This window comes from Microcaecilia unicolor, chromosome 9 (assembly GCF_901765095.1).
Source record: "Microcaecilia unicolor chromosome 9, aMicUni1.1, whole genome shotgun sequence".
Lineage (NCBI taxonomy): Eukaryota > Metazoa > Chordata > Amphibia > Gymnophiona > Siphonopidae > Microcaecilia > Microcaecilia unicolor.
In genome coordinates, this window is record NC_044039.1 from 157,839,355 (window position 1) to 157,858,991 (window position 19,637).

At 39.9% G+C, this 19,637-nt stretch overlaps 1 protein-coding gene across 2 annotated transcripts; it reads right to left on the reverse strand.

Annotated features, from left to right (window-relative positions):
• Nucleotides 1-1,231: 1,231 nt before the first annotated feature.
• Nucleotides 1,232-13,083, reverse strand: LOC115477858. Of its 2 annotated transcripts, XM_030214969.1 has the most exons (4): nt 12,736-13,083; nt 12,303-12,475; nt 2,874-3,912; nt 1,232-2,831 (listed from the first exon to the last, which is right to left on the reverse strand). In XM_030214969.1, exons 1-4 carry the CDS (start codon nt 12,895-12,897, stop codon nt 2,313-2,315), a joined length of 1,893 nt encoding a protein of 630 aa, XP_030070829.1. In that variant the 5' UTR covers nt 12,898-13,083; the 3' UTR covers nt 1,232-2,312. The 2 variants fall into 2 exon arrangements, with proteins under 2 accessions (XP_030070829.1, XP_030070828.1); XM_030214968.1 differs by having other exon boundaries at nt 1,232-3,912.
• Between the last annotated feature and the right edge of the window lie 6,554 nt (nt 13,084-19,637).

Sequence of the window (19,637 nt, forward strand, 5' to 3'; positions counted from 1 at the left end):
TTAGATTTCTGAGGAACATTTTAGAAAATTGAAACAAAGTTTACTTTTTATACTTATTTCATGGTAACAATAAGATACAGAACTTCCATGTTCTCCAAAATTAATCTTTATTTAATATGTTGTAAACATTTGTTTTGTTACAGCATAATATGCAATTGTTTCAATAGAAAATCTATTATTTACAAATTAGAAACAAATACCAAGAAGAAAGCATAAGTAACAAGGCATCCTCCCTTTTGTGCTACAAAAAACATTGAGAAAAGGTTCAAAAAGAATCGGACATATCAAAAGTATGGTTCTTAAAACTTAAGGATTATGTATAACAGAGTTTGGATGTGTGTGATGTGCCATTTACCTTCAAAACAGCAGGAGATATACTTAGAGAGGGTTTTCTGAATCAGACTTGTGTTTACACTAAGAGCTCTAAACAGCTCAGGCACTATGAGATGTATTTTCAAAGCACTTAGACTTACAAAGTTATATAGAGGCATATTTTCAAAGCACTTTGGGAGGCTAAGTTCCATAGGTTTCTATGGAACTTTGGGAGGCTAAGTGCTTTGAAAATGAGCCTCAAAGTAACCTATGGAACTTTGTAAGTCTAAGACCCCAATTTATTTTTTTTTTTATTTGTTGCACTGATCAATTTCCTCACGCTTTGATCAAATCAAATTGATCAATTACAATGATCAATTTCCTCACACTGTTCCAAACAACACTGTAAAATTAGCACTGGAGCAGCACAGGGAAATAAAGCCCCAATAGGCAGAGCTAATAAGCATGCAAATTTAGGAAAGCTATAAGCTCTGATAATTAGGGTACTTCTGCGGGAGGATTTCCTCCTGCTGAAGTTGTTTGACAGGTCTGGGCTGTAAAAAAAAAAAAAGATAATAATAATTAAAAAGCTGAACCTGTCAAATAGGAGGTCCCCATTCTACCCCCCCCCCCCCCCCCCCCTGTGCTAGAGGTCCCATGTGTGGTATTGATGCACTGGGCAAGGCACCATCATTTTGAAGGCGGTACCCCAGAAGAAGGGAGTGCTACTCCCTCCTCCCTTCTAAAGGTACAGTGGGGGCCACTAGGAACAGTTTTTCTGCTGTTTGGGGGGGGGTTCATTGGACATCCAGTGCCCTTGGGTCGAAGGGGGGGTAGCCCCCACTGGGCCACCAGGGAAACATGTATGGGGTGGGGGGGGGGGGGGGGGGGTCCTGCAAGCATGCAAATGCCTGCTGGACAGGGCTCCCCATTCCTCCCCAAACCCTAATGCCAGCTCCAAGGTGGAGTAGATTTTGCAGTGGGAGCAGCACCAATGTTTGCCCGCTGAGCACTGAGGAGGAATAAGTAATGTCCTGTTATGTATGCATTTGCATGCTACGTGCAGCCAAAGCCGGTGAGCGCATTGTTTCACATGCTCACTGGCTCGGATCATGGGGTGGCAGCAAACGCAGGCACTAGTATGGCACTAATAGTCTCTAGCGGTCATGTTTGCTTCTGATCATCAGCCCCTAAGTACTTTGCAAATGATCTCCACAGTAACTAATGACATTTTGTAATTCTAATTGCTTTGAAAATGAGCCCCACTGTCTCCTAGGCAACTAAAATCTGGCACCAGGTAGAGGGAGAGATGGAGAAGCAATCACCTGGTTGGAAAGGATCAGAGGTCCAGTGCTGGAAAGAATGGCAGCTCCTGGGGTGGACAGAATAACTAGGGACCTCCAGCTAGGTCTGGAGCTAGGCTTAGTTACTAAAATGATTTCTTCTCTGTAATTACATGAAAGTTCTTTGTAATTACACTTATCACATCTGAGATTGTAAAATAGCAAAAAAAGACAACACTTCAAAAAGGTAAACAAAAAATTATGAAGTTATTTAAAGAAAAAAAAAATTGTACAATTTTCTTTACTTGTGTGCATATAAACTTGTCCAAAAATCTATTTGAATGTATATTTGTTTTTGGAGCATTTACTGTAACCTATTTTAACTTGGCAGCAGTTCAGTGTGACTTCCTAGACAATGCTTTATTCAAAACACCACTGCATTTTTAAATTAGTCTTCTCATCTTGACTCAGGCTCTTTGGAGAACATGAACTTTTTAATTCATAACCCGAGAACTGATTCACGTCTGGACTTGCACAGGACACAGACAATTTGGCTCAAGGCAGAAACAGGGTCAAAAATAGCATAGTACCAAGCTAAGCAGATATGGATCTTGCTGGATTGCTCCTTGGGGCAAACAAACATGAAAAATCTGTCCCTTGTCCCAAGATCAATTAACTTACACACAAATATGCAAAATAAATGTAAAAATGTACTCTTCAACTGAGTGAACCATTACAATTATTGAGTAATGCACACACAGCCCACAACTGATCTGCTATGCTTGCTAAGGTCAGTGGGATAACTTTATCAAAAATGTGATATGTTCGTACCTTCCCTACTGCACATCTCACATGGATTCTTAAAGAAGCAGTCTCGTTTTTCTCCACTATTTCTTGCACTACAGCTGGGTGCTGCTCCTCAGCTTTTTCCCTTGGGTTAAGGACCACTTTTACAGCAATTGGAGCCTTCAAAGCAGAAGGAACTTCTTCCACAACAGCTGAATCTTCATCCTTAGGCTGCGGAACCTCCTCCATATTCAGCTGAGTCTGTTTTTCATTTTCTTGCAACTCTTCTTTAAAAACTGAACCTGTCTCTTTAGGCACCAACACCTCTTGCATGACCACTGCAACCTCCTCCAAGCCCAGTGAGGCATGCTCCATAACTACTGCAACCTCTTCCACTGCCACTGGGACCTCTTCCATAACTACTGCAACTTCCTCCACAGCCAATGGGACCTCCTCCATGACTACTGCAACTTCCTCCACAGCCAATGGGACCTCCTCCATGACTACTGCAACTTCCTCTACTGCCACTGGGACTTCATTTTCCGAGACTGACTGAATATCTTCCATTGTGTAAGTCAAGTCTTCCAGTGCAGTTTTCATGGCATGAAATGGAACTGTCACTAAGTGGGCACCTACTGATGCAAGAAGGTCCTGTATTGGGAAGTTTTTATCTGCTATCACCACATCATTAGGTTCCAGCAAACTCAAAATGCCAGACAACGTTATAATCGTTTTGTCTGAAATACAGCCATTATATAAGGGGCTTAAAAAGATTACAGAACCTAAAGGGGAAATGGCTAAAAGACCTTTAAAGGAGGTATAACTACTATAAATATGTGCCCTAGAGTGGAGGATATTTTGAGACTCTGTCTGCACTTTTATTTCAATGCAGTCTAAAATTAGCCGAGTATGAGGGTATGTAGCTTGAAAGCAAGCAGGCATGTCTTTGTCAATATCCTCTCGGCTAGGCCACTGAAGTGATGGAGCCAGCATGAAATGTAGATAGTTGGCCCATGTTATAACCACCCTAATAACTGTGCACTGAGATACATTAAACCTCACAGCTAGGTCTTGTTCCAAAAACCCTTGCCGGACTTTGCATAAAAATAAAAAGAACTGATCAATTAGGGCCAGCGACTCCTCCCCAAGATCTTCATCTGCCTTGACACTATTGTATCCATTCTCTTGACATTCTTTCCACTTCTTCATATTCAAAGTGGTTGGTTTTAAGGATAAAAACAAAGCTTTCAATGTTGCATAGTCCTTAAAGCCAGTATAAAAATGAATTAGACTGGAATCATTAGAAAAACGTTCCAGGAAAAACAATTTCCCCTCTAGTACTTCTGTTTGCTGCTGCAGCCTTGTAATCTCCTTGCGAGCAGCATCCAACATTTCCGACTCCGATGTGGGTGAAATGTCATAACAATGATCCAATGAAGAACTTGACCACAGAGGTAGTTTTAACTGTTCTGTCTTCTGGACTTGAGTTTGTGATACAGGCATAATAGATTCAAAGGAATTTTTATTTTTCCTATGTCAAGGAAAAAAAAAAAAGAGAGAGAGAGAGATTGTGGTTAGTTTTTTTTCCTCCACTGTCTAGCCTGAAAAGAGGTCACTCAAATCAAACTGTGAATTGCAACTTATTTTCACATAAAAGTCTTCCTCACCATATCAACACTTGCACATTTTAAATGTTTTGATATGAAACAAAGACAATATCAGCAAAAAAGGATTAACAGGTCAACCTGCGTTCATCAGTGTCTCTGCCTGTGCTGTCGCAGATCTTACTTATCTATGCTCTTCTCCTGTGATCCTCCTGTCACCAGTCTGTCTTTCCCCATTCATGCCTGAATCTGACAAAGTTTTGGCCACTGGAAGCCTAATCTGGATGTCCACCACCTTCAATGAAAAAGTATTTTCTCACATTTTCCACTTTAATAGGATAAGGTCTTGTCTTTCAACTTCTTAAGATATGAAAAATGCTACTTTCTGGTACTGTATTGACACTTGCTAAGTATTAGAATAACTTAACTCCACTTTCCCTTCTCTTTTCTGAAGGCTAAAGGTTTAAAGGCCTAGAAGTTAAGTTTCTGATTCCTGGACAGGGCAAGACAAGAAGTCTGGTTTTCAGGACACACAGATCATGAAAATAACCTTTGATCTCGAATCAAAATGCATGCAAAAATACTACAAATTCATTGTTGAAATCTTGGAAAATATCATTCCTCTAGTTCTGAATGCAAGACTGGTTTTCATCTCTGAACCAAGCTTGCAGAAGTGGCACTCCCCTCCTCCCCCCCACCCTCACCATATCTATTCTCTCCCTTCTTTCTCTCACCATGGTGCCCCTCTTCTTGTTCGCCTCCTATTTTTCTGTATAATTTTACTCTTCTGCCTCTCTCCTCAGTGCTCCTCTTCATTCCCTACCTCTGCCAAATGTGCCATCTCTTCCCTATGTGCTGCTCTTCCATCCTGTCACCAGCCTGTCTCAATGTTCCTATTCCTACCTCCTTCCAAACCCCATTTCTCTATATAAAGCACTTCCTTTCATCTGTTCCACCCCCTTCCCATCTGAGCAACAACAAAGAAATCAAGAGGCAGCCAAGTATGGGGACCATTGCGAGATTGGAGAAAGGGAAAAATCTCAGGAACACTCAATGTGCATCATTTGGGGGGGGGGGGGGGGGTAATAAACAGCTTCAGGGACTAAAGCTGTATCCACCATACTGTCAGCTTCATCTTTGCTGCAACCTGGAGGTAAGGAGATGACCTTGTGGCAGTAGCAGTGAAAATCTCTCTCCTTATCAGTCTGAAGTGGGTCAAAATGTTGGTAGACATGAGACCACTCCCCTTTAGGATGTGATATCCAGCACTGAAACATCTGGCACCTAGACAACTAAGGCCTGGGAAATTTCTAGCCCTGTGTCCTTTCATCTCTCCACTTCTAGTTTATAGTTCAAGCCATAAAAACACAAACTGCCATACTGGGTCAGACCAAAGATCCATCAAGACTTGATTTCCATTTCCAATGGGGTTGGTTCTACCAATGAGCGAGTTTCCACAGAGGGCCCTTTTTTTTTTCAAGCCCTTACTAACTGATACAAATGAGGCCATGCAAAGGGTCTCTGCATGAAGCCCCACATCCCTTCTCAGGCCACTCCAGGTCACAAGTACCTGCAGGTTCTCAAAAGCAGCAAGAATCTATAGTGATAAGCAATGGATTTCCCCCAAGTTTACTTTAACAGTTTGTGAACTTTTTCTTCCAAGAACTTATCCAAACCTTTCAGTGATAAAATTCCAGAGCCTAATTATGCATCAAGTAAAACAATATTTTCTGGGCTGTTTTTGTTTGTTAGTAGCTTCATGGCTTGTCCCCTGGTCTTTGTACTTTTTGAAAGCGTAAACAACTAATTTGCATTCACTTATTCCATTCCACTCATGTTTGGTATCCCTCCTTTGAGCTGCCACTACCTTAAGTCCTTTCCATACAAGTCTCCAGAACTGAACACAGCCTCAAGATACCTCCTGGGGCAGAGCTTTTCAACCCAGTCCTCTGGGTCCACCCATTAAGTCTTCATGCTTTGAAAATAAGCACCAAACTCTGCTATAGTTTCATAAGCTAGCATTTAAGGGGGCTATTTTAAAGTTAGTACAGTATCAGTATACAGAACAACTAATAGGCATAGCAAGTCTCAGTTTAGACTAATTCCCTCCCGCCTCCCCTGGCCTGATCTCTGATTTATAGATTCTTGAAGCAATTAGGAGGCTACAAATTTAATTAGGGCATCTTATCAGCCAATAATTAGTTCTTAGAAATACAGTCTTAGAGCCATACATGGGAATCTACTAACATTAATATATAATAAAAACCAAATAGTAGCATAGCCTAACATTTAACTAGCAATCTTATGGGACTTTAGTTTACATATTCCCACTCCATTAGCAAACTAATTAAGAAATCACCACTAATGTGCAGGCAGCAGCAAGATGGGCGCTATCCAGTCTTTTGAATCAACTGCCACGTTTGATTGTCTCCCAATTGGTGAGACGTCGTATGTGTGTACTCTGTGCAAAGAGCTCCTAGCACTCAGGGAACAGGTCTGATCTCTGGAGGCTAGCAGACTTGGAGGCGCTGAGGCAGAGAGGTTTATAGCGGTGGCCTACAGGGACAAAGCCATGAAGTCCCACCTCCAGCCTGTGCTGCCATGGAGGAAAAAGGTCTCCTGAAGGAAAAGCATCACTGTGGAGATGCAGAAAGTGATCATGAAGCCAGGACCTGCCCTCCACAGTGGTGCGAACTGCAAAAAATCAAACTGTGGAAGTTAGGCAATCGCGACAAAGAGAGTCCAAATCTCCCGTAAAAAACACCAAAAAAGACAACAAAAACGGAAGATGTACAGAAAGACCAAACTAAAATCACAAATGTAAAAAAGCCAATATCATTTATTAATAAATGATATTGGCTTTTTTACATTTGTGATTTTAGTTTGGTCTTTCTGTACATCTTCCGTTTTTGTTGTCTTTTTTGAAGTTAGGCAATCGCCTTTTGTTCTTTCCCTCTCTGGGGTCCCCGTGTCTGTCCTGCCCTTAACTTATCTGAAGAGGAATTAAATTGTTCAACCAGCTATCTTCAATTGTTTAGTATCTGCTTATGGACAAATACTTGACTGCCTTGGGAGGGGAGATGTCAAGGAAGGATTCTAGACAGAAAGAGATGAAGATGACCCAGCAGGCTGAAGGCAAGATGGCAGAGGTGTCGCTGTTGGCGCATCTCGCCTTTTCAGATCAACAACTGACACAGCTTAACAAAGCGGTGGAAAAAGCTATTGAGCCACGAATGGAGCAACGTTTTAAAACAATTAACAATGTAGAATCAATACTGGCAGACACCCCGCGAAGAATGAGAGAACTAGAGCAGTGTCTCTAAGTCCAGTCCTGGAGTACCCCTTGCCAGTTAGGCTTTCAGGATATCCAAACTGAATATGCAGGAACTTGATTTGCATACACTACCTCCATTATATTCAAATCTTTCTCATGCATATTCATTGTGGATATCCCAAAAATCTGACTGGAAGAAGTACTCCAGAACTGGTCTTGGGAAACACTGAGCTAGAGCAACATGTTTCCTCTCTGGAAAATACAGTGGATTCTAAAGGCAAGATAGTTTCCGCGCTAGAAGAACAGGTGCAGGAATAGGCTGAGAAGCTTGATTATTTAGAAAATTGTTCCCATAGGAGCAACCTTTGGATTATTGGCCTGCCTGAGCAACTTGCAGAACACTGTACTGGAACACTGGCTGAAAAAATAATTTGCCTTTACGGACAAGTGTTGGTCCCTTGTGTTTAGAGTGGGCACATAGGTTAGGCTACATGTAAGGCCAGAACGTGGTAATTATCAAAATACATAATTACTTGTGTAGAGATATTGTAAGGCTACCGACTCAAACGAGACACTCTACAATATATGAGAGCGCATCTGTGGAAATTTTTCAGGATTATTCTCAGACCTTGCAAAAGCGTCAGAAGCAGTCTACACCCCTATACACAGCTCTGCATGAAAAAACCCATAAGAGTCATGCTTCTCTATCCAGCAATGCTAAAAATAACACTAATGGCCAGTGGACCTCTTATGACACTTGCTTTGTCAAGTTTCACGGATAAACTGTGTTCTATCTTTCTTACTGTTAGTTGGATTTTGAAGTGTCTGTTGTTTTTTGATGCAGACTGCCTGGTTTTGAAATTGTATCCTTGCCATTCTATTTTTGTTATCTTTTCAATAAACATATTTGAATATAAAAATTATTCAACAGAAAGGGAGAGAATATATTATGGGGGAGGGGGTATGAATGTGACTTTGAGGTAATTTGGCAGGTCTAAAAGAAATTCAAGCGGACTTGGACTGGTGGCAAACTCTTACATTAACACAGTGGGATAGAACAGAAACACTTCGGATAATGATTCCCCTCACATTTTTATTCTTATTCACGCATTTACCGATAGCTATTTCATCTAAGAAATTCAAACAATGGGACAAATTACTGAGGGGCTTTGTTTGTTTGTGGCTCAACGTATGGTGAGCCACATTATAACAGGATAAACTGTCAAGCGGTTTGGGAGTTCCTGACCTTAGGAGATACCACCATGTTGCCATAATAAAGGCTGTTACAGACCACAATGTAGACCCCTTGATACACTGGGTTCAACTGGAGAAACACTGAATACATCCCTACTCTGTATTTGACTTTAATAAAGGACAAAGTATCCCAGAGAGACATGAATGACAAAGTTGACAGGATCAGTGAACATGTGTTTCTTCAAACTCTATGGGACACTTAGGACCAGGTAAAAAGGGCTTATCAGATGGCAGGTAGAAAGTACCCACACTTAAGGACTATCATCCATGGTCTACGGGATATTTTACTTCTCTTAGAGGAAGATTGAAAGGGACGGGTTTTAAGTTCTATAATCTGTTGTAACTGAGTCGGGGACAACATGAAGCCTTGGGACAAGATATCCTGCAGTGAAAGATCCCATTTTATCAATACTTCTAGGGTGGGGAATTTTTTTTACTAGGCAAAGATGCTAAAAACAATTTGCAAAGCGATTCCACTAGCGTAGAAGTGATTCAGTTCAACTTAATAAAATGCAAGAAATTACTAAGGTATATTCATCATTAGACAAACTGTACCTTATTACACAATAACCTGTAAAGAAAGACTGGGAAGAGTGGTTGAGAAACCCTCTGAGTGATGATAAATGGGTATGCATACTCAAAATTATGCCCCAAAATAAAATTGTTACAAATTACAGAGAACTTACTGGACCCCCACATTAAGGGGAGAAAGTAGGAGATGGAGGGATACTATGCCATTGTTTGTATCGTTATTTGAATACTTTTACTGCTGTAATAGTCTATTGCTCATGTTTGACTTATTCTTACTGTACACTGCCTTCAATGAACTCCTTCAAAAAAGCTGTAAACAAATCCTAATAAATACATAAATAAGGGATAATGCTACAAACAATGTGGACAGAAAGGTATATCTGAACTTTTATGGTAGAACTACCCAAAAATCCAGAAATATTGTTGGTTGGTATGGGACAAAACAAGGGCTTGACCTGGTGAGGAATGGACTTCAAACAAACATGCATGCTTGTTTGGTTTGTTACCAAATTGGTCTATCGATGCTGGGCCATCCAAAGGGGTGGGCCATCTCATCTGCTCATACTAACTGTAAAAAAAAAAAAATGGGGATTGCCAGAAAATGGAAAGATGACTCAGATCCATCACTGGCTAAGTGGCAAGGAACTGTAACAGAAATCCAATTATTTGACAAGTTAACTTTGGAAATCCGTGGACGTGGGCATGAATCCACTAAAGGCAGTGGTTCCCAAACCTGGTCCTGAGGCACCCCAGCCAGTCAGGTTTTCAGGATACTCACAATGCATATTCATGAGATAGGTTTGCATGCAATGGAGGTGGTGCATGCAAACCTCTCATGAATATTAATTGTGGGTATCCTGAAAACCTGACTGGCTGGGGATGCCTCCAGGACCAGATTTGGGAACCACTGCACTAAGATGTGGGAAGCTGTGCAGTTTTGATCATGTTTCTGACATATAAGAGAATAGACTACTGACTTTTTTGAATGGCAAATATAGTACAAACTAGTAAAAAAAGGCCCGTTTCTCAAAATAATGAAACGGGTGCTAGCACGGCTATCTTTTAATGGTGATTATGTTTTTAAGGCTCTTGTTGAAGCGATTTCTCCTCTCTCCCCTGTCCTCCCCTCCCCTCCATGTGCAGCGATTCTCCTGTGCCCTGCCATCCCCTCCGTGTCCCATGATTCTGGTCTCCCCTCCATTTCAAGCGATCCTCCTCTGCCCTGCCGTCCCGTGTCCCACGATCCTGGCCTCCCTTCTATGTCCAGCGATTCTCCTCTGCCCTTCCCTCCCACCTGTGTCCCGCGATTCTCTCCTCTCCTCCCATCTCATCCATGTCGATTCTCCTCTGCCCTGCCCTTTCCTCCCCTCCATGTCCAGCGTTCCGTTGCCTTCACTTGTCTTGCTTGCGTTCATAACATCCTGACCTCAGCTCGCTTCCAGCGTTCCCTTCTCTCTCACTGTTTCGCCCTCTGACGTCATTTTGTCTTTACGCGAGGGCAGGACAGTGAGAGGGAATGGAACGCTGGAGGCTTGCTGACGTCAGGATGTTATGAATCCAGCCAGCCAGCCATGGACCGTTGACAGTACAAATTATTATATTAGATAGGTTACGTATTGTTTCCTAGGAAACTATGATTTACAACAGCACAGTTTAGTGATGCTGCTATTGTTGAGTACTCTAAAAGTTGGGCCCTTATGATGACTTTGTGGTTACTTTGTTTGAGGGTGTGAAGGAGGGAGAGAATGGGGGTGAGAGAATATGGCTTTGGTTTAGGCATTTTGTATCAGTGACAGCTCAACTATTCACCCACTGTTTTCTAATGGAAACGCTTCTAAAGAGGAGGATTGTGAGATTTCTTGAACTAAATGGAATGCGGGACCCAAGGCAGCATGGCTTCCCTAATGGCAGGTCGTGTCAGACGCATCTGACTGTCTTCTTCAACTGGGTGACCAAACAGTTGGATGTGGGAGGGGCATCTGATGTGGTGTACTTGGATTTCAGCAAAGCCTTTGACACGATTCCGCACAGGCGACTGATAAATAAATTAAGTGCCCTCGGTATGGGACCTAGAGTAACTGATTGGGTTAAAAATTGGTTGAATGGTAGGAGACAGAAGGTAGTGGTAAATGGAGCTTGCTCTGAAGAAAAGGATGTCGTCAGTGGAGTACCGCAGGGATCGGTCCTAGGGCCGGCTCTTTTTAACGTCTTTGTAAGCGATAGTGTGGAAGGGCTGTCTGGTAAGGTTTGTCTCTTTGTGGATGATACTAAACTCTGCAACAGGGTGGACACCCTGGAGGGTGTGAATGACATGAGGAAGGACCTAGCGAAGCTGGAGGAATGGACCGATATTTGGCAACTAAGGTTTAATCCCAAAAAATGCAGGGTCATGCACTTGGGTCGCAAAAATCCGAGGGAATGGTACAGTATAGGGGGTGAAGTGCTTCAGTGTACAAAGGAACAGCGGGACTTGGGGGTGATTGTGTCTGATGACCTTAACGCTTCCAAACAGGTAGAAAAAGCGACAGTCAAAGCCAGAAAGATGCTTGGGTGCATAAAGACAGGCATGACCAGCAGGAAAAAGCAGGTGATAGTGACGTTGCATAAGTCTCTAGTGAGGCCCCATTTGGAGTACTGCGTGCAGTTCTGGAGACTGCACCTACGGAAAGATATAAACAGGATGGAATTAGTCCAGAGGGCGGCAACAAACTTAGTAAGCGGTCTTGAATGCAAAAATTATAAGGACAGGCTTATGAACCTCAACATGTATACGCTAGAAGTGAGGAGACATGACAGAAACGTTTAAGTATCTCAAGGGCATTTATGTACAGGAAGAGAGGCTTTTTCAAATGAAGGAGAGCTCTGGAATGAGGGGGGCATATGACAAAGTTAATAGGGAATAGGTTTAGGAGTAACCTAAGTACTATTTCACAGAAAGGGTAGTGGAGGCGTGGAATTGCCTCCCGGTGGAGGTGGTGGAGTCTAGGACTGTTCCAGAATTTAAAAAAGCATGGGATAAGCATGTGGGATCGCTTAGGAACAGGAAGAATTTGGGGTTACAGAGGATGGGCAGACTGGATGGGTCATATGGCCTTTATCTGCGGTCATGTTTCTATGTTTGTTCTCAAAGAAACTGCTTTGACAGAATCCTTTCCAGCTTATTGTATGTATCAAAGCACTCTGAATAGTTCCTATTCCAAAACAGCATTTTTTTGTATGGTTAATGCATTATCCACAATCCAATATATTTAAACATACCCCAACTTTCTTCTGCTTGGAAATAACAGTGATGGCTGCAGAAGTGCTGCATCTTTAGACCACAAGAATACCGACGGTATGCAATTCGGTTTAAGATTTCGTCTCCCAGTAAGCGTTCTGACGAAATCGGTAGGTAGAAAATGTTTTGAGCAGACTCTGGTGCACGCACCAACCTGAAACCAGAATTGAACAAATATGAACACAAATCGTTTAAAAAGAAAACTATACTTAGTACCTGTACTAAGCTAATAAATGTCTTAAAAGATAACGTATCAGATTATTTCAGGTCCTTCCAAATGACGCTCCAGAAGTCTAATATCCTATCAGCAATGTAAACAAACATAAGACCGTGAATGTCACACTTCAGTTGCAAAACCTGCACTCAAATGGAAAATTATGTCACACTCGATAGCTAAGCAAACAAATCAGCTACCTTAAATAAAGGTCCCGGATCACGTCGAATCCTTTTCAGCCATTCGTTATGTCTCAGGGGCTCGGAATGGAAAGCAGGGATCCTATGAAAGGATAATTTTTTGTCTGCATTGTATCTCGAGTCACTGGTACAGAATGGGACACAGCAGTGATATGCTGCCATCAACACCAATTCTTCATGGATTCTTGAGGTCCCGGCTTTGTCCTTCACAATCAATGCAACAAAATCGGCGCCTTCAAACAATCCATAAACTTCTGAACCTTAACTACTTTTTTCTTCTTTACTTCATTCCACCTTCTATCCAACCCTGAGGCCTCAGCCACACCAGGAAGTTGCGTAGAACAATTAAGGGTCACGACCACGCATGCGCAAACGACACCTGGCGGTGAAGCTCATCCAAAGAGGTTAGGCAGACAGACCAAATGACGTCAAAACGTTTGAAACCAATTAGATAAGTCAAAGTTTCCCCTTCCCAGCGAAGCTGTCATCCCCGCACACTCAAAACAAAGCAAGTAAACCTATGAGCTGCTGCAATCCAAGTTGTCGTTCTTTATTGCTGGTAGCGTTTTTATCAATCTATCTCACTATATTTTCAAACATGCCGGCTTGTGCAGTATACCGATCTGTACATCTGCTGTCTGGAATTTTGCAAGATAGAAATAAGGAAATAAAAATTAAATTTTGGATGTACTCTGTAGAAGCTGTTTACTTTTGCAATGTGATCGATGTCTGTTCAGGTGTGTGCATGTGATAATCTTTGAATAACTGCCTATACTAATGGCTATGGATTTCTGAACATGTAGTATCATTGCCCAGTAGGGTATATATGCTAATCTCAACTTTGTTAAATGTTTCAGACATATCCATCTATTTGTTCCCATGATATAACTGAATTCTATTATTCTGTCTCACTGTATTTTCAAATGTACGCCACATTGAACCCAACTTTGCTTGGGCTAATGTGTATGTGTGATATAAATGGGGGAAAAAAATCCTTTATCCTCCACATTTTAAGACACTGCCTACCTGCTGGATAGTAATGGCAAGTTTGGTCCAGTGAAGACTAAATCAAAATAACCTGTTCCTTAGCTGGGCCCTTGTTTTACCATATCGAAAATGCCACCATACCTTGCCTCTGTGGTTATGCTTCACTAATATAAGTTAAAAGATTATCTGGATTTCTTGAAAGGATTATATAAACTTAGAATGCATGATTAGGGACACAAACATACACTTATTTATTCAATATCACAATTCTCCATGTACAGCCAAAAAACAACATTTTAGGGTGGATAGTGTTTATTATCAACCAGATAGACATAAGAGTTTTCAGTCTTGGAACAGTATAAGTTATCACAAGAACAAAATATAAAAAAAAACAATGGGCTGCATTAGAGGCTTACAGCACATTCATGTTTAAACAAAAGCGATCTGCATGAAACAAAATATTTATTTTTATTTTGACTTATAAAACCACTTGCCCCGAAACATGTTCAAAATAGAATAATCCACTTGTGTATCTAAAAGGTAAACTTCTACAAAACAAATGAAAATGTGATTCCATGTGCCCCAGTGAAAAGAGATTTTAATTCTACTTCCATTTAATTTCAATATATTCCATCATCTTTATAACACCAGGAGGCTCATTTTCAAAGCACTTAGCCTCCCAAAGTTCCATAGAAACCTATGGAACTTAGCCTCCCAAAGTGCTTTGAAAATATGCCTTGGCTTCCCAAGGCAGATTACAACAACAGTTAAGATGAACCCATCAGGAAACAGGATATCCTCACTGAAATTTGGCCATCTGTATTGTATACAGTGTATTTATTTATTTAGTTAGTTAGTTTTTAGTATAGAAAAATTAGAATACAGAGCTTAAAATTGTTTCTACCAGCTATAATAATTTTTAAACTGTTAGTGATATTCAATTGTTATTTCATTATATTTATATCTACATATGAAGCTTTCAAATAAATTAAAAAGCTGTCCAATGAGTTAAAAAAAAAAATATATATATATATATATATATATATATATATATATATATATATATATATTGTCCTCTATCTTTTAAGGCACTGCCTATCCAATTGAAACAGCTTTATACTTGTTACAGATGGACCAACAATAAACGAAGGACTACGTGAATGCAGCAGCTCATAGGTTTGCTTGCTGTGTTTTGAGTGTACTAGAGATGATGGCTCATCCAAGGAGGTTATCTGCAAGGAGGTTTGATTGTGAACAAGAGACAGCGTGACTTAGATTCCCCGCGTAGACGTCATTCTACATACACTCAAAACAAAGCAAACAAACCAATGAGCTGCTGAATCCACATTGTCATTCTTTATTGTTCGTAGCCTTTTTATTTAATCTCACTTATATTTTCACACATGCCATCGTGTGCAGTGTATACTGATGTACACAGAGGAAGTATAACAGAATAACTTTTCATAAGAAGAGTAGCAAGTTGTTAGAAATCATAATTAGTCTCCCAATTATGCAAACTCAAATTTAAATAGAATCATAATCACATTCTGAGCCAAATAGCAACTGCCATACATTTTAAGCAAAGCACTGTCTAATATGCATCTGCCAATAAAACTGGTAAACGTCTGCAATCTATCTCAAGGGAAGAAGAATCAAACAACGAATCGTCAAAATTAAGACCTCCTCTAGCTCTTTGCTGACTTCGTCCTCCGACATCCTAAATGCATTTAAGCCTAGGCCCACCCAACAGTAGCATACGTTTAGTGGTAGCTGGTGGAGATCCCAAGTTCTATCAGCTGAAGACTTCCCTTTGATGGTAAGCCAAGGTAGAAAGAAGCATTTTCTCGCCAGCTGAGATATTTTTTTGGTGGTGGTGGTGGTAAAGAACACTTGGTGCCCACCCACTTCTTGCCTAGGCCCACCCAGAATCTGTTGTCTGGCTACGCCTCTGCATTTATTAATATTTGACTCTGACTGACTTAACTGGAAATCATTTGCAACTTGACAATCCCAGTTCAGTCTTCCTGACACTGCTTTTTATCAATGGCTTCAGCTATCACATGCTATTCAATCATCTGCCATTTCATGCTCCAGTCTCCCTGCCACTCCTTGTTTACTCTCCCACTGTAAGCAGATTATGGCTACAGGTCATGCAGGTCCTACTTTTAGAGGTTGCTACAATCATTACATTGTGTTAAATTGAATAGCTTGAAAAAGATTTGGCAGGAAGATACTAATTATACATTTCATGATAAAGACTGGAACTCCTTTTGGAGTATTAATTTTAATGCATCTCAATCTGCAAATGTTACTCAATCCATGTTTTTTTTTTAATGGATAGAGCTATTTGGATCCCCATAAGATCCCAACTGATTAACCCCTCCCTATCTAAAAAATGCTGGTTTTGTGACAAAGAATTGGGTTCCCTGAAACATATTTTATTTGAATGTCTTCACCTTCAAACATATTGGTCCTCAATCTGGGATACCATTCTTAAAATCCTTCCTATAAAGTGTGTTTAAATGTTATATTGAAATCTCTTTCCTTTTCAAGATTTCTTAACACAATCTGAATACTCTTTACTGGATTGTTTGCTATCTCTTGCTCTAAAAATTATTTTAAATTTGTAGAACAATCTAATATTCATTATAATCAATTGTGGTGCTTGGTATGCACCATCTATAAATTTGAAGCATATCTAGCAAAGAACTCTAATAAGATACATACATTCACCAATAAATGGTCTCCTATATCTTCTTTTGTTCAAGATACTGCCTGACTATATTCTATATGTAATGTGCATCACAATGTCAAGTTTCTTGTTTTTCCTTTGCATTTTGCAAAATCTTTGAATAAAGAAACTTAGACTAAAAATAAATCGTAATCAGTGTGTCATTTGGAGGGGCTGGTTATAGGGATACCCTAGCATGTGTTATATTCATGCAGACATTTTTTTCTCCTGGTAAAGGGCTACTACAACAGACATCATGTTATAATAAATAGGTGCTCAACATTCAGAGTTTTAATCTATTTATTTATTGTTTTATGGCACTTGTAGTCCACATTAAACATTAATTAGGTTGAAACCTGGGAGCATTTCCTTTGCCTAGATCAAAAGAGAAAGATGGTTCTTGGGAACTTGCTCCTTTTGTTTTGTGGAATGCAGTGGTATAATAAAAATGCACTTAATATTGTTTATTACTACTATTTAAAAGAAAGATATTAAATGAGGGCAGAAGTTCAAAATCAGTCTAAATGTGCCAACATTTTTCAGTTCTGTAATATATATATATATATATATATATATAGAGAGAGAGAGAGAGAGAGAGAGAGCGCGCGATCTTCTTCAAGTCAGTTTTCAACAGCATTTTCTCAGTTATTACCCAAATGCGAACATAATTATAATGTTAATAATAAGTTTTGGATGTTACTGAATTCTATTATTCTCTCTCACTGTATTTCCACATTTGGCACAGTATAAATCATCACAAGGACACAATATAAGAAAACCAATGGACTGCATTAGGGATTTATAGCCCATTTAGTTATGTGATGTGCATGAAAGAAAATATTTATTTTTATTATTTTGACTTATGAAAACCACTTGTCCCTGAGACATGCTCAAAACAGAATAATCTATTTATACAAAAGCGATGAGGTGAAGATGTGATTCCATGTGCCCCAATGAAAGGAGATTTTAATTTTACTTCCAATCTTTATAACACCAAGCTTCGCAAGGCAGATTACAACAGTTAAGATGAACCCATCAGTAAACAGGATATCCTCAATGAAATTTGGCCATGTATTACTGTATTGTATAGAACAATGTAGAAAAATTAGCACAAAATACAACCTTTATTATTTATTTTATTTGTTACATTTATATATATTATTGTTGATAATATATTCTACCTATTCTGTATATTTACATTTATACCCCACATTTTCCCACCTATTTGTAGGCTCAATGTGGCTTACATAGTACTGGAGAGGCATTACAGACTCCGGTGTAAAAAAATACAAAGTGATGTTGTGGTAAGATAAAGTTCACGTGGCACAGCCACACTAGGGAATTGTACAACGGAAGAGTTGTGTTATGTCCGTTACATTCTTTAGTTTTGTTGTGTTGCAAAGATCAGGCATTTATGTTGGATCGGTAGGGTATGCCTTTTTAAACAGGTTAGTTTTTAGTGTTTTCCGGATGTTTAGGTGGTTGTTCGTAGTTTTCAAGGCTTTTGGTAATGCGTTCCACAGTTGTGTGCTTATGTAGGAAAAACTGGACGCGTAAGTTGATTTGTAGTCCTTTGCAGCTTGGGTAGTGCAGATTTAGATACGTTCGTGTTGATTCAGATGTGTTTCTAGTTGGTAGGTCGATCAAGTCTGTCATTTATCCCCATAGTGCAGATTTTGAAAGCAATGCGTTCTTTGATTGGGAGCCAGTGTAGTTTTTCGCGAAGGGGTTTTGCACTTTCAAATCGTGTTTTTCCTAAAAGCCTAGCTGCCATGTTTTGAGCGGTCTGGAGTTTCTTTAAGGTTTGTTCTTTGCATCCCGCATAAATTCCATTGCAGTAGTCTACATGGCTTAGTACCATTGATTGTATCAGGTTGCGAAATGTTCCCCTCGGGAAGAATTGTTTCACGCGTTTGAGTTTCCACATTGAGTGGAACATTTTCTTTGTTGTGGATATCACTTGGCTCTCTAGTGTTAAGTTGCGGTCCATTGTAACGCCGAGGATTTTCAGGCTGTCTGAGATAGGGAGGGTGTAATCTGGGGTGTTGATAATAGTGGGGTTATCCACGTTGTGTGGGGATGAGAGGATGAGAAAGTGTGTTTTTTCTTTGTTTAGTTTTAGTTGAAATGCATTTGCCCAAGAGTCCATGATGTTCAAGCTGATCTTGATTTTGTTGGTGATTTCTGTCAGTTTAGATTTGTAAGGAATGAATATTGTGACATCGTCTGCATAGATGAAAAGGGTTAAGGCCTTAGTTGGATAAGGATTTGGCTAGTGGGTTGATCATTAGGTTGAAGAGGATCGGTGATAGAGGTGATCCTTGTAGTACTCCGCAGTCTGCTTTCCATGGTGATGATATATTTGAGCTTGATTTTACTTGATATGTTCTTGTAGTTAGGAAACCCTTTATCCAGCTAAGTATGTTTCCACCAATCCCGAACTTATCTAGCAATCTTATTAATATATTATGGTTTACCACGTCGAATGCACTAGACATGTCGAATTGGAGGAGGAGGAGGATGTTTTTGCCTATTGCTATTTCCTGCTTGAATTTGGCTAGGCAAGTACTACTGTTTCTATGCAAAAATCTGACTGTGATTCGTGTAATATTGAGAATTTGTTTATATAATCTGTAAGTTGTTTGGCTACCATGCTTTCCATCAGTTTGACTGACAACGGAAAGGATGCTACTGGACGGTAGTTAGTGATTTCATTTGGTTTTTTTTTTTCTTGGTGTCTTTTGGTATCGGAGTGAGTAGGATATTGCCATTATTAGTGCTATTTATACCAGTTGCAATAATTTTTGAAGTTGCATCAATGATATAAATATTATGAAATAAAAACTGAATATCTATATATGGGAAGCTTTCAAATAAATTAAAAAGCTGTCAAATGAGAAAAAAATATTTTGTTCGCTCCCTTTTAAGGCACTGCCTATCCAACTTTTGATTTTTTTTTTTTTTACAGATGGACCACACATAGGCAGTCCGTTATTTCTAAAAATCTTTTGCTATTGTTTTGGGTGAATCACACAATCTCCGCCTACTGGCTTCAACCCTATAATGGGCTACATAGCCTTGTACAATCTCCTGTTCTCAATCTAACCTCCTTGATCTAGCCCATTTTGTGGGCTCAATCCAGGAGGAGCTTGCTGGCAGTTTAGTTCACTTAAAACAATAGTAA

What these genes read in the sequence shown, in the direction of transcription:
- LOC115477858 (XM_030214968.1), bottom strand. Translation starts at nt 12,897, where the DNA reads ATGGCAGCATATCACTGCTGTGTCCCATTCTGTACCAGTGACTCGAGA. An exon ending in ATCCGGGACCTTTATTTAAG is followed by an intron (nt 12,476 to 12,735) that starts GTAGCTGATTTG and finishes TTCTGGTTTCAG; the next exon opens with GTTGGTGCGTGCACCAGAGT. An exon ending in CCAAGCAGAAGAAAGTTGGG is followed by an intron (nt 3,913 to 12,302) that starts GTATGTTTAAAT and finishes TCCTTGACATAG; the next exon opens with GAAAAATAAAAATTCCTTTG.